Source organism: Dreissena polymorpha, chromosome 4, assembly GCF_020536995.1.
Source record: "Dreissena polymorpha isolate Duluth1 chromosome 4, UMN_Dpol_1.0, whole genome shotgun sequence".
In the NCBI taxonomy this organism is placed as follows: Eukaryota; Metazoa; Mollusca; class Bivalvia; order Myida; family Dreissenidae; genus Dreissena; species Dreissena polymorpha.
This window is the reverse complement of record NC_068358.1, coordinates 94,409,095-94,423,094: the sequence shown is the minus strand read 5'-3', so window position 1 is coordinate 94,423,094 and position 14,000 is coordinate 94,409,095. Positions and strand designations below refer to the sequence as shown.

The window sequence follows — 14,000 nt, the reverse complement described above, 5'->3', positions numbered from 1 at the left end:
AATCTACTAAGGTTACTTTATTATTTATACAAATGAAATTCAAAAAGGTACCTGTACATAACAACAAACATTTACTGAATTTCTGATCAAAGTTCATTCAATTTTGCGTTGAATAAGACCAAGTTCACGAAAATGGCTGCACAATTGATGAAGTTATGGCTGTTCAAAGCGATGCACCCCATTTTCGGGTCATTTTGTGTTGAATACGTTGAAAATGAAATAGAAATCGGACGTGTCTACAAATAGTTACAATAGTACCACAAAGATTGATAACTGCTGGAAAGATTGCCTTCTTTTCTTCATAGGACGGCATATAAATTATTCGATACATTTTTGTACGGAAAATAACCAGTCTAAAAAATACGCCCGATGTTCGTAAGGGAGGCGGAAAACTACAACGGGCGAGGCATGGGCAGGGGTGATAACCCCAAAAAAGGGTTAGGGTAAGGGTTAGGGGTCGGGTTAGGGTTAGGGTTGGGTTTAGGCTAACCCAAACCCTAACCCGACCCCTAACACTAACCCAAACCCTAACCCTAAACCTCTAACCCCCCCGTGCGCAATACCATACCATGCCTCGCCCGTTTTCGTTTTCCGCCTCCCGTGTTCGTAAGAATTGCGTTTTGTGACGCAAGTTTTTTTACGGGAATTACGTTATTAAATTTGTATCTGCGTTTTTGTACGCTTTATTTTAAATTAAATTACGTTTTTGGTTATTTTAATTGCGTAATAACGCAAACACGCTTGTTATCTATAGCCCTGGTTACAGTTTCTCATAGCGCCTTCAATACTCCAATCTCTTCCATATTTGGCATGTAGGTACCTTGCATGGACCTCTACCTTTTGATGCGATTTGAGGTCACTTTGGTCAAGGTCATTGAGGCTGATAATAGATTTTTTATCACACTTTTGTTACAGTTTCTCATAGCACCTTCAATATTTTACCAATCTCTTACATATTTAGCACATAGGTACCTTGAATGGACCTCTACCTTTTGATGGGGTTTGACGTCACTGGGGTCAAGGTCACCCAGGCTAATAATAGATTTTCTGTCATACTATGTTACTTTTTTTCAAAGCACCTTTAATATAGTACCAATCTCTTCCATATTTGTCATGTAGGTACCTTGCATGAACCTATACCTTTTGATGAGGTTTGAGGTCACTGGGGTTAAGGTCACTGAGGCTAATAATAGATTTTTTCAAAGTCACACTTTGGGTACAGTTTCTCATAACGCCTTCAATATTTTACCGATCTCTTATACATTTGGGATTTAGGTACCTTGCATGAACCTCTACCTTTTGATGAGGTTTGAAATTAAGGTCTCTGGGGTCAAGGTCACTGAGGCTAATAATAGTTTTTCTCATTGTCACACCTTTTTTTTCCACACAGTTAAACCATATACTATCGACAAAGCATCATTGGGGAACATCAATCAGTTGTACTGATATCCTTGTCTTACTTAATAGGTTTATTTCAATGTTTCTTGTTATCAAAATTAACCTTACTATGGAAAATGGGGCTTAATGCATGTGTGAAAAGTATCTTCCCATATTAGCCTGTGAAGTGCACTTTTATCATATTTTTCTTTAAAGGAAGTTTCTTCTAGCAAAATTCTACCTAAGGTAAAAGTTGTAGTCCCTGATTAACCTCTGCAAAATGTAGGTGCTTATTTTGTACAAAACAACCAGCATATGCATTAAGCCCTGTTTCCTAGAGCGAGGCACATGCATTATATATTCAAATATATTTCAACTAACCACATCAATTTTTTGTTTTACCTTGTATAGATAGACTTTGTTGATGTTTCCATATTGATAGTTGTGCTGCTATGTTTTACCACAAATCTCTAAAAGCTAAACCATGTGATACAAGACCAGGTGAAATGTCATGTTTACCTATCCGTTGCTAGGGAGACAGAGCAGGGCGAGGTGGAGAAGACTGAGATAGTGTCCAGGTATGAGAAAGAGCTGTCTGAGTTGAGGGAGCAGGTGATGTGCATCTCCAGCACCAGGCAGCTGGAGGAAGACCTCGACAAGTGAGTGGGCCTTGTCCTGGACCAACTGGGCTTAACCCATTTATGCCTAGTGGACTCTCCCATCCTTATAAATTGGATCAACTTATTTCCAAAATTAGAGATTTCTAGTATATTTATGCCCCCTTCGAAGAAGAGGGGGTATACTGTTTTGCTTATGTCGGTCCGTCGGTCGGTCGGTCTGTCCATCCACCAGATGGTGATACCTCAAGAACGCTTAGGTCTAGGATCATGAAACTTCATAGCTACATTGATCATTACTAGCAGATGACTCCTATTGATTTTCAGTTCACTAGGTCAAAGGTCAAGGTCACAGTGACTCGAAGTAGTAAAATGGTTTCCGGATGAATACTCAATAATGCTTAGGCCTAGGATCATGAAACTTCATAGGTACATTGATCATCACTGGCAGATGACCCCTTTTGATTTTCAGGTCACTAGGTCAAAGGTCAAGGTCACAGTGACTCGAAACAGTAAAATGGTTTGCAGATGATAACTCAAGAATGCTCACGCCTAGGATCATGAAACTTCATAGGAACATTGATCATGACTGGAAGATGACCCCTATTGATTTTCAGGTCACTAGGTCAAAGGTCAAGGTCACAGTGACTTGAAACAGTAAAATGGTTTCCGGATGATAACTCAAGAATGCTTATGCTTAGGATCACGAAACTTCATAGGTACATTGATAATGACTGGCAGATGACCCCTATTGAATTTCAGGTCACTAGGTCAAAGGTCAAGGTCACAGTGACTCGAAATAGTAAAATGGTTTCCGGATGATAACTCAAGAATGCTTACGCCTAGGCTCATGAAACTTCATAGGTACATTGATCATGACTGGCAGATGACCCCTATTAATTTTCAGGTCACTAGGTCAAAGTCACAGTGACTCAAAACAGTAAAATGGTTTCCTGATGATAACTCAAGAATAATTAGGCCTAGTATCATAAAACTTCATAGGTACATTGATCATGACTGGCAGATGACCCCTATTGATTTTCAGGTCACTAGGTCAAAGGTCAAGGTCACAGTGACAAAAACCGTATTCACACAATGGCTGCCACTACAACTGACAGCCCATATGGGGGGCATGCATGTTTTACAAACAGCCCTTGTTATTTCTATATTTAGAATAGTGCTTACAGAAATTCCTTTAAGCAAACAGTGCAGACCCAGATGAGATGCCCCATCATGCAGCGTCTCATCTGGATCTACCCTGTTTGCCAAGGCCTTTTTTCTAGACGCTAAGCATAAATGGGTTAATGGATGGGAGTTAAGTGTTTTCCCAGAAAAGCACAGGCTTATCAGGAACAGCACATTTCCCAAAGATTTATTTTGTTAAGAGGAACAGAAGACTTGAAGGGGACCTTGCCAAGTGCAACCAGGCGTCATAGGATACCCCAGTTTGGGGTTATAAATGACAAATCATTAGCACTTCAATAAAGCAATTATTATAGTTTATTTGATGCTTTCCAGTAGTTTATAGAGAAACACAGTGAATTAAAACAGATAGTTCTCTTTTAAACAGTGAAAATTATCCATAATATGCACTGTTATACTGTGAAATGACATCAATTTCATGACATTGCATCATTATTTTCAGCAAAAATACAAAAAATCACTTGTTAGCATAAAGTAAAAAGAGAATTTGTTGGATTGTGTAGAATATCGATGTTATTTCACTCAAGATCATAGAAAAAAATTTGTTCTATAATCACTTGTGAATTCAAATTGATATTCTGCAAACTCCAACAAATATCCTTTCTATATGTGTACTATATCCGGGATGTCAATATAGTGTAGGATCCAATGTAAAGGCTGTCAAATAACAGGAGCCATTGTCTGGGTTTCAAAATAACATGGAAACCCTTGTTATGATAATGACCACAGATCTGAGTTGGAGATCCATTGCCTTGCAGGTATCGCAGGCTGTATGAGGAGCTACAGGCCAAGGTGGAGCCTTTCATGGAGCAGCTGGACGCCTTCCAGTTGGAGAAAAACATGCTTCTAGGTAATATACAGACCTTGCAGTTTGAACCTGAGGATTTGAATCTGGTGTTTAATTTAGCATTCCTTGAACCTCATGCTCCCAGATACGCCTTTTGAAGCGTTTGTAGATCCTTAAAAATCTATTAAATTTATGGCCTTTTTTACAAGACTGCGCGTTACTTGCAGACTGTCCAGGTTTTATGCTGGTTAGATACACAATTTCACCTTGCTTCTTAATGAGAAAGGGTAAATGCCCGACTACAATTGAAACAAACATGTTTTGCGAGTTAAATTTTTCTGTTTCTTGCAAACATGAAAGTATGGTAAATGCTGTTTCGTTGAAAATTAACAGAGCATAAAAGGAATTTATTTTCCCTTTTTTCAACATATTTTAAATATTTAGAATTCTGTCTGCATCGGCTATAACTCCGCATGCTGAAGTCATGCAATCACGTAATCTGGCATGATGGGAAGAAATCTGAAATTTGCTTTATTTTAAATTCCTTTATTTTGACCAAGCGACCGCACATTTTGGTTCTTTACTCAAAATGCTGTATTAACTGTGTTGCAGGTCAGACTCGTGACACCCAGGCAGAGATGGCTAAACTAGGCCGAGACTATGCCCTGCTGCTTGGCAACCAAAACCAGAAGCAGAAGATCAAACATGTTGCCAAGCTGAAGGAGGAGTATGGAGAAATGAAAAAGGTAGTTAATAGGGAACAGTGTTATGCTGTTTGCATATAGCCATTTTAACATTGAATCTGAGTCATTAATAAGTAAAATATTTTTCTTCAATAAAGGAAGAACCTGTTAATTAAAAAAAAACTCTGGACATTTCACAATTTTAATCATAAATTTAAAACAACAATCTTTTGGTTTTGAAAGAGTAATGAAATTTGATCCAAAAGAAGGAGGAAAATTGAAGAGAAATTTATTTTAAGATTTAAAAGTAGCCAGTTTTAGAGGGGATATATAGGAGTCACAATCTTTTGTTTGTCAGTCAATTTGCTTGGGTCGGTTGGTCTGCATACGAAGTTATATCTTTGGGGAGTGAACCACTTCTACTTTTCTCAATTCATTTAATTGAAACTTGAAATATGTCAGTGCCATGTAGTGTAACTTGTTCAAGACAACTATTTGATGCTCACTGATTCACACGATCAGGAGTTATGTGCCCTTGAATTTAGCAACTGTTATTGCAAAAGCATAAATGTTTTTAATTTGTAGAGAAAATAACTAATTTCTCAAGTAACTGAAACTTGAAATATGTCATCACCATAAGATGTACATATGCATGACATCTGTAACAGCCCTGTCATCCGCACATGTCTTAGTTGTGGGCCCTGGAATTTGGGATTTTTTTATGGAAGAAGCATAAAGTTTGTAAACTAATACATTTCTTGTGCCATTAAATTGAAACTTGAAATATGTCAATACCCTTAGGTTCGTTGACATGAGCAATAAATGCTATTGCATGTTTGTACATTTCTAAATTTTAAGGAGAACTTTGCACTTCGTGACCAAGTGGAGAAACTAAAGAGACAGGTGCGAAAAATGGAAGACAAGGTGGCCCCACGGCGATTTGACCTCTCCAAGCCATTTGCTGGCTCCAAGGAAAATCTCTCCAACACTTCAGTGGCGAAATCACCACTTAAAGAAGGTATCCATTTACTTCACTGGAGTTTAATAGCACTTCCAAAATTGCTTATTAAGTGAGAAAACTATCTTGACATCATTCTTATGAAATTCATTTGGAATATCTCTTTTGAATTGATTGCATAGGTCTATCCTAGACTATGAGCACTAAAATAGAATGGACTGATGTTTAACTGCTTTAATACTTCCTTGAAAATAAGGACAGTCAATTATTAAACCAAGTTTACCATTAAACAAGGTACATGTGGGTGTTAAAATTTCTCACTTTGCTGGCCAATAAGTTTCCAAATGAATGAGTGCCAAGATACAAACCAATGCATTATAATCAGGGATCATATTTTCCCGCAACATCAATCGGTCCGGATATAAATTGGAAAAAATTATCCGAAAATTTATGTCCGAAATCATGACATATTACGTTAAAATATATACCATTGATTTTGCCATTCATGAAGGTGGTATAATAAATATACAAGTAAAATTCCCATAGGCATTTTTTTAAACAGAACGAGTTTTCTCAACTGGTTTTATCATTTGCTATTTTATTGTTGTTTCGTGTCCGTTTTATCAGACTTTTCATAAGTCTATACCGAGGTTTTAAATTGTTGTCGACTCGATAATGGCTAACAAACATGCACTGAACCAAACAAATGTCTGTGCGTAGATTGGTTACTGACAATAACACACCAAATAATTAAGAAATAATTCGTGTACATTATAGTTTGTTGTCAAATAACCCACGGCTGATAGTTAAGATGCGTAGGGATTTAATCACGAGAGCGAAACATTTGAAACCACGCATCTAATTTTACGGTCGTGAGTTATTCAACAACAAAGTATAAAGTACACGAATTATTTCGATTCTAACACGGTTTTACTAAAGATTTATACAATGTATATTATTTTCTTGTGTACTATTGAATGTGAAGTTCCACCCATAAAAATAACTTTCGGCTGTTCTGCCGATCAGATCCGCGACTTTCATTCATAATTATATTACCGGATTTTTACGCTGGTGGAAAATGTATCGGCATGTTTTGTTTAGTTACAGCGCGTGCTTTCAGACGCGTCTTTTCGGATGCGTCTTTAATCCGCTGTTCACAAGTTTTTGATTCTTGGTCTGACGTGCAATAAACCGGTCCTGACCGGTTTAGAGACTGCAGAGAATGGTTTTGTCACACCTAATCGAGATTAGAATGTCATTAGGGTGTGTTAGCATGTACACTGTGTAATCGATTTCATGACATGGGAATTTTAGCAAACAGAATCGGACCGATTGTTTGGGATTTTCAATCGGTCTTTCATGACCCCAATCGGTCTAGGACCGACAAAACCGAAAAAAATATGATCCCTGATTATAATATAAAAGTCAATTCATTATATTATAAATGTTCAATATCCCTTTGTTTCTTGTATATACATTCAGTAATAGGATCAGTTATACTATGCTCAGGAATGTCATTTACGGCATGTCTTATGTTTCTATTTCCAGTGAACAGAAAGTAAGCCATTCTCCATCGAAAAATTGTCCACAGTGAAGTCTTGGCTGTATCCAAACTGTAGTTATATTCACCATCAAACAAGGACTACCCTCTGAATAGATGAAAGTGGATAGCAAGTGATCCGGGAAGCTAGGCCCTAGAATATATCATGCACAACATCATTTTTCCTGTGAGGTGATAGGAACAAAGTTAAAACTTTGCATAATAATAGTATGAGCCTAATCGAGCAGTGGTTTAAAGTAATTGCTTCGAAAGCGGCACTATCTACAATTTGTATTGCAGTTTAGTAGGTGTTGCTTTCCTGAGGCTTGTCTTATTAAACATCTGAGGACATTCAATTATAATTAGATTTAAGACGAAGCATTAATGGAAAGAACCAACATTTAAAGTTATTAGTATTGAATTTCATACATTTTATGATTTTTATTTAATGAAGATTTTGATAATAATATTTTATTTAATTTTTTGGAAGTACAAAATCAAGTTGTAGATTTTGTTAATTATCAGAGCTTAGATAAGACAGGAGCCTTTATGGAAATATTAGTGTATTAATACAGTTGTATTTATATTTATGTTGTAGCTATTAGATGTTTGAATTTCTTCAGTGTTTTTCTATGTGAATTGCTGTCATACTGTCTTACCCGTAATTGTTTTTTTGTCTATTTGAACATTGGCCATACTAACTTGCTAACATGTTTTAGTTTCCATCTATTGTTATTTTGTGTTTTTAATCTTTACATGCCTTATGATTTTATGCTTCTTTTACTTTGTAAATAGTGATAAGTATTCACATTTGAATACTTTTTTAGAAGACTGTCAGGGCGTAAACAGTATTTCACCATTATATGATAAATCGGGGAAAAAATGAAATTGTACAAATACTTACACAATGAAATTCATTGCACGTGTTGGTTTATAAACAGTATATCAGCACTTGTTAAGACGAATAATACTCGATTTTCAATCAACATTTTATTAAGAAATGAAGCAATAATGTTAGCCAGGTGAAATCAATTTGAGGTGTCCGTGACTCTGAATCAGGGGTTAGATTTTGTCCTTTCAACTGATTTACTGCCTTTTCAGTGCCACAATATCTCAATATTACATGATATGTTAAAAGTGGAGTTTTGATGTTCGAAGTCGCAGGACGATTGAACAATTTAATAATCAAGGGCGAATGCGAATTCGATATCCCTGTCGTTTATTTTTATTTGTACAATTTCATATTTGTATTATGTATTTTCTTTAGTAGTAAATATAACAGTGTGTCGTTTAGCAAATAATAAATAGTGAATAAAATCTGAAAACAATAAGTCGTTAAATTGTTAACCAAACTCAATATTTACTTATAATCTAAAGTTGTTATTTGTTTCGGTCACATAAATACATGTAGTTCCGCTTTTAAACAGTCAAGTATGTATAGGTTAATAGCAGTTTGCAGGGCCCTCAATATATTAAATCTGCCGCCGAAATTCGGCGACAGTCCCCCACCTGAAAAGTATACTTTTTTCCCCTTTTGGGGGGAAATCTTCCCCCTATTTAAAAAAAAATAAATTTTTTAATAGAAAAATGTGTCTCATGATTATTATATCTCAATTCCATTTCAATTTAATCTTTGCACACATACTACATTATGAAAAATGCAATTAATATAGTGCAAACATGACATGTACAAATGTAATAATGAGAGAGTAAGTAAAAAAAATCCCCCAAAAAGGGAAACGCCGCGAAAATTCCCCCTCCTAAGGGCTGCGGAACCCTACCCCCAAAGTAGTGTGAGGGCGCTGTTGTGCAATAAAACACGTGGTAGGTCGCAGGTCTGAAAATGTTTCGTACTGTAAAGCTTGACTAAAATATTTACGTGTTAACACTGTGATTGCTTACGACGGAAATACAGCTGAAAACGGCAGAAAGAGTACACAAAAAGAGGGTTTGGTGAAAACACATCAACAACATGCAGCTGCAGTATTTACCTAATTGTTAGTTTCGTTCAGGACCCTCTGGTTTGTGATGTTATCTAATACAATTTTCTGACCATTTTATCAACCGCCGTCAGCTTTGTCTAGAAACTCGTCAATTGAGTTAAATGTCAGTCAACGTGTCAACCAAGCACCTCGCACACGAATAGATTGTAAATGTATGGAAACTTGTAGTTATAACGGACTTTCGTAGCCAGAAGTCCATCAACTACATCAATTTATCATTTAAAAGAGCAATATTTTCAGGTTTTGGCTCTTCATGACAATTTTTCGTAACGATTTCATTTTCAAACCAGCTGAAATTGTATACGTTTTACAAAATTTGTTCCACGAAAATCGTCTTAAGATCTCCTGATTCCACAGCGGGATTTAACAATTTCACCAGACTCGTGTATGCAAGAACAGCACGGTAATGGACTCCTTCCGGACACCCCTCCCAGCCCTCCCCCACCCCCCCCCCCCCCCACCTCCCTTGAAAAAAAACAACTCGGAAAAGCGTACAAGTAGCAAAAAGTTAATAGGCGCCATACAACACTGCAAAATGAACCGCGTCATGCGAAAATCAGTATTATGCCATATTCGGACAGCGTTGTTATATGCCAGCCTACGTATCCGCGCAGACTGTTAAGAAGCTAACCGTTCCGCTGTAACGTCACGCAAAGTTTCGTGGTCCCATTAATGGACAAAGTACCTCATGTAATATGTTATAATATTCATTTTACATGATGCGACTCAAATGTATGACGTTTAACAATAGACTCATTGTGAGAGAGAAAAAAATCTCCCCATTGGTGCAAAAAGGTACCATGTGCCTTCTAATTCCAATGGCACATGATACCTTTTTGCACCAAGGGGGAGTTAAATGTACTTTTTTAAGGGTATACGCTGACATTTAAAATCCGGAAAGAATTTAAATGCAAATTTTATAGATGGATATAATTAATCTGCGTTCTTTTACCAGGCTATTATATTTAAGACTACATCTGTATATGGTGGTGATCAAATTAGTGGAGATCCGGATAACAACCCACAAGAGAAATCCGCGCCATTCATGTCTTGCAACGATTTAATTAAACTTCGGTGGATAAAGCTTGCGTGATTCCGTTTATGTTTTAAAGTAAATTACCATACTCGCCTTTCGATATCGTCATTGTCAAATGGCGCACGATCAATAGCAAACTCGTTCGTCTTTTCAAACGAACTCAAAAGAAAGTAATTACTTAATAGCCACACTTAGTGTTTACTGTTTAGTGGCGTAAAATGAGAATTTAAAATGAAGATTGTGCACGCGAGAAAGAAAATTCAGAATTTCCATTTCAAAATTGGTTTCATTCAATCATCCGATGTACATGTATAGACTGGACAAAATGTCGTCACGTAAGAACCCCGATCATGAGATAAGTTAGTTGTCATCTTGAATTGCTCGGACGAAATTCGCTAGACAATTTTGTAGGATTTATATCGTGTGTACGTGTTGTAGAAAATATAAAACGCCATGAGCACTGTCTGTTCTTTTATGGAGGCCATGGTGTGCAAATATATAAGACACGTTGTGTTAAAACAAATTTTTATTAACGTAAATAAAATTCATGTGTGAAGCCTTATGTAGTTGTAGAAATACGAATGTATTTGAACTAATACAGTGCGCTCTTTTGCTATATGCTTGTGCACATTTGCATGTATAATCTTTCAACTTAATCGAAACTTAAAACAATAAATGGGAAAATTTATCATCAGAAAACAAGGATTCGTTTTACAATAAAAATTATTTGTAGGCCTAAACATTTATCTATAAATATATGTAGCCTTCCTTTTTATTGTTCCCCTTAACCCAGCCTAATTCTCCACAGGTCCTTTTGATAGTTGGTTTGTGATTTTACATGTTCAATAATGACACTGAGAATAAAAAAACTAATTGAAAATGTTTATATTGCTTATATATTGAAAAAAAAATACATGCATGTGATATAATCAATAATAATGGAATTTTTTTTCGCGATATATTATTTATATAATCAATATTAACGAGGATTTTTTCAAATGGTATTTTCTGTTCAATAACACCATAGGCATTACTCAAAACATATTATTTAGAAAATAACATGCGGCAGAGCAGAACTGGACGTCTATAACCGGCCCGCTACCGATATAACGCCCTGAGGGCTTGAATACTTAAATCTCGACTGAACTTTATTTTAACTAGCTCTTTTCCGCATAAAGGAACCCATCATTGTTGCTTTATACCCCCATTACAACGCACTGGCGTGTGTGCTGCGTGAAAACGCATACAGAAGGCGTTAACACGCAAAGAACGAAAAAGGAGGTGACTTTATACCCCTGAAAAAAAAACAGGTTTCCTACGACCAAAATAGTCAGTATTTGATGATTTCCGAAAGTTGTTCAAAAAATAAAATCAAAATACCGTAAACCATCACACCGAGGTCTTGCTATCCGTTGTTGTTTTTGACGATGCTGCGAAGCAGCTCGTCTAAGTTATCTTACTATGAAAAAATTCTTCACAATGGCGACCTATGTAAAAGACCGAGCCAGTCCGATTGAGATTTTTCTTATCATCATACCTCGCTGATTATCATTGATAAAGGTATAGGAAGCTCAGCTATTGGACAGAATATTCTGGGAAAAAGATTTATTAATAATAGTTTGAAAACGTAAATTTTAAATCAGTAATAATCAATCCATTATATGTTTATAGATCAATGAAACAACTATGCATTGTCTGTATTGTATTTCACATTTGTCGTGATTCAGTAAATAAATTGCGAATTAAAACGTGTGTAATTAACTTGTATGAGTGTAAAGAAAACGAATTATTTCGAACCTGCCATTTGTAAACGCTGTACTGTATTATACCATAACCGGACGTGTTAATATCAATACAACGCTTAAACAGAAATGCTGATCAAGGGCGAGCTGGACGAAAAAGACGCTTGATTGACCTGTCACTGAATTTCAGTCTGAAAGCTTTTCGCTAGACGAATCGCAGCAATCTTCGGGACGCACTGTTCAAACGTCTAAATTACACAATACATGGCCATGTTGATAAATCAACGATGCATTGTCCTTTATTGCATTTTACTTAGCCCTCAGGTCTGGTTAGTGTTTAACTTCCGACTGAGGTCTGTGAAAAAAGGGCTTAATCCACACGCGTAAAGTATCATCCCAGATTAGCATTCTGCACTGGGTATTCTGGGGCGACACTATCCTTGTATTGAATTTTCCGTTGAAATTAAGTCTCTTCTTAACGACAATCCACTTAAGGCGGAAATTTTCGACCCTGATTAGCATATGCAGACTGCACAGGCTAATCTGGGACGACACTTTGCAGACTGCACAGGCTAATCTGGGACGACACTTTGCAGACTGCACAGGCTAATCTGGGACGACACTTGCAGACTGCATATGCTAATCTGGGACGACACTTGCAGACTGCACAGGCTAATCTGGGACGACACTTGCAGACTGCACAGGTTAATCTGGGACGACACTTTGCGCACATGCATTAATCTCAGTTTGCTTTAGCCGATTGGGGCTCATAAACGTGTCATATATGTTCCTTATAAAATTTGCAGTATATCATAATATATGAGATAATATACTTAACAAAAAATCCAGGTGGTAGTACATGGTAAAACATGTATTACTGCTTTTCCGTGTAACATGTTTGGCATCACTGTAAAAGAAGAACCTTTAACTTCGAAATAAATTAAACTCATCAAAACTTTATTTGAGCTAAGAATAGTTAGAGTTGTTTGTCATAATATTAATACAAATATACAGATCAACTTAATAATAAAAATGATAATAATTAAAGAGTTCTTATTGATTATATCGTAATATTTTCTCCATAAAGAGTCACACAAATTCATTGTAGTACCATTTTATTAATTATCACTTGTTATTTGCCAGTGCGTGATTTGCGTTCACCCCTTGACATTCAATCAAAGCTTTTGTTACACTGTGAATGATTATACATTGGATGAGATCCAGTTTGTCTCAGTGAATAAAAGGGAAGGTAAAGATTGGATGGACAGTACTTTACAATTTACATGTAATTGCGCTGCCATCCAGTAACAATAACTGTAACCCCTGTCGCTTGCAACAAGAAATGATAATTCCTATAATTTAATTAATAAGTGTAAGAAATTTGTTTGTATTTTATTAAAATTGTGTCAAATTAGTGTAATTTGTACCATTATGTTCGTTGTTTCTTGCCAGGATATGGAAAGTGATTCCAATCTAAACTGATTGCCCATATATGTCTTTTGAGCAGCTTTTAGTAATCTCATGTTTGCTTATTCATCCTGAATCTTTCTCCGAACATGTATTCTAATGATATCTGTTCTGAGTTTGCAAATCTTCCCTTTATGTTGAAAAACACTGAAAGCGTGGGTAGCCAGTTTTCGTATATGTATATATTTTAGGATTGTCTGAGGCCTTTGAACACACTACGGAGCCACATTGCTTGCTCATTCTTCAGGGGAATGGCCCAGAACATTTATTCTATTACTGTCACAGACTAGTTCCAAAGTGGTTAATGCTGATTCGCAAAGTGGTCAAAAGTTTCATTTAGATTTTAAATGTTAAATAGTCTGTCTTAAAATTAAAAAAAAAATACGCTTAGTCGCTCTGGGGAACTTCATCACTGCCCTGTACTTCATATTTGAATATAACAGCTTTTGTCCGAAGTGTAGATCTGCATGAAAGCTGTTAAGTGGCAGTAAAACGCACCGTGTATACTTGTTTAGTTATTGCAAGAAATATGGAAGAGAAACGGGTTATAATTGCAATTATTTAAAACTAACATGAAAATCCATGAA

General features: G+C 36.3%; 1 protein-coding gene across 2 annotated transcripts in view; it reads left to right on the top strand.

Annotated features, from left to right (window-relative positions):
• The window catches only part of LOC127877360 (hyaluronan mediated motility receptor-like), a 73,919-nt gene extending 65,426 nt beyond the window's left edge, over positions 1–8,493 (top strand). For both annotated transcript variants that reach the window (XM_052423111.1, XM_052423110.1), the window contains 5 exons: positions 1,911–2,036; positions 3,956–4,047; positions 4,597–4,730; positions 5,526–5,685; positions 7,174–8,493. In XM_052423111.1, the coding sequence (XP_052279071.1) occupies positions 1,911–2,036; positions 3,956–4,047; positions 4,597–4,730; positions 5,526–5,685; positions 7,174–7,187 (526 nt within the window). In that variant the 3' untranslated portion in view covers positions 7,188–8,493. The remainder of the gene's footprint in view (positions 1–1,910; positions 2,037–3,955; positions 4,048–4,596; positions 4,731–5,525; positions 5,686–7,173) is intronic.
• The last annotated feature ends 5,507 nt before the right edge of the window (positions 8,494–14,000 follow it).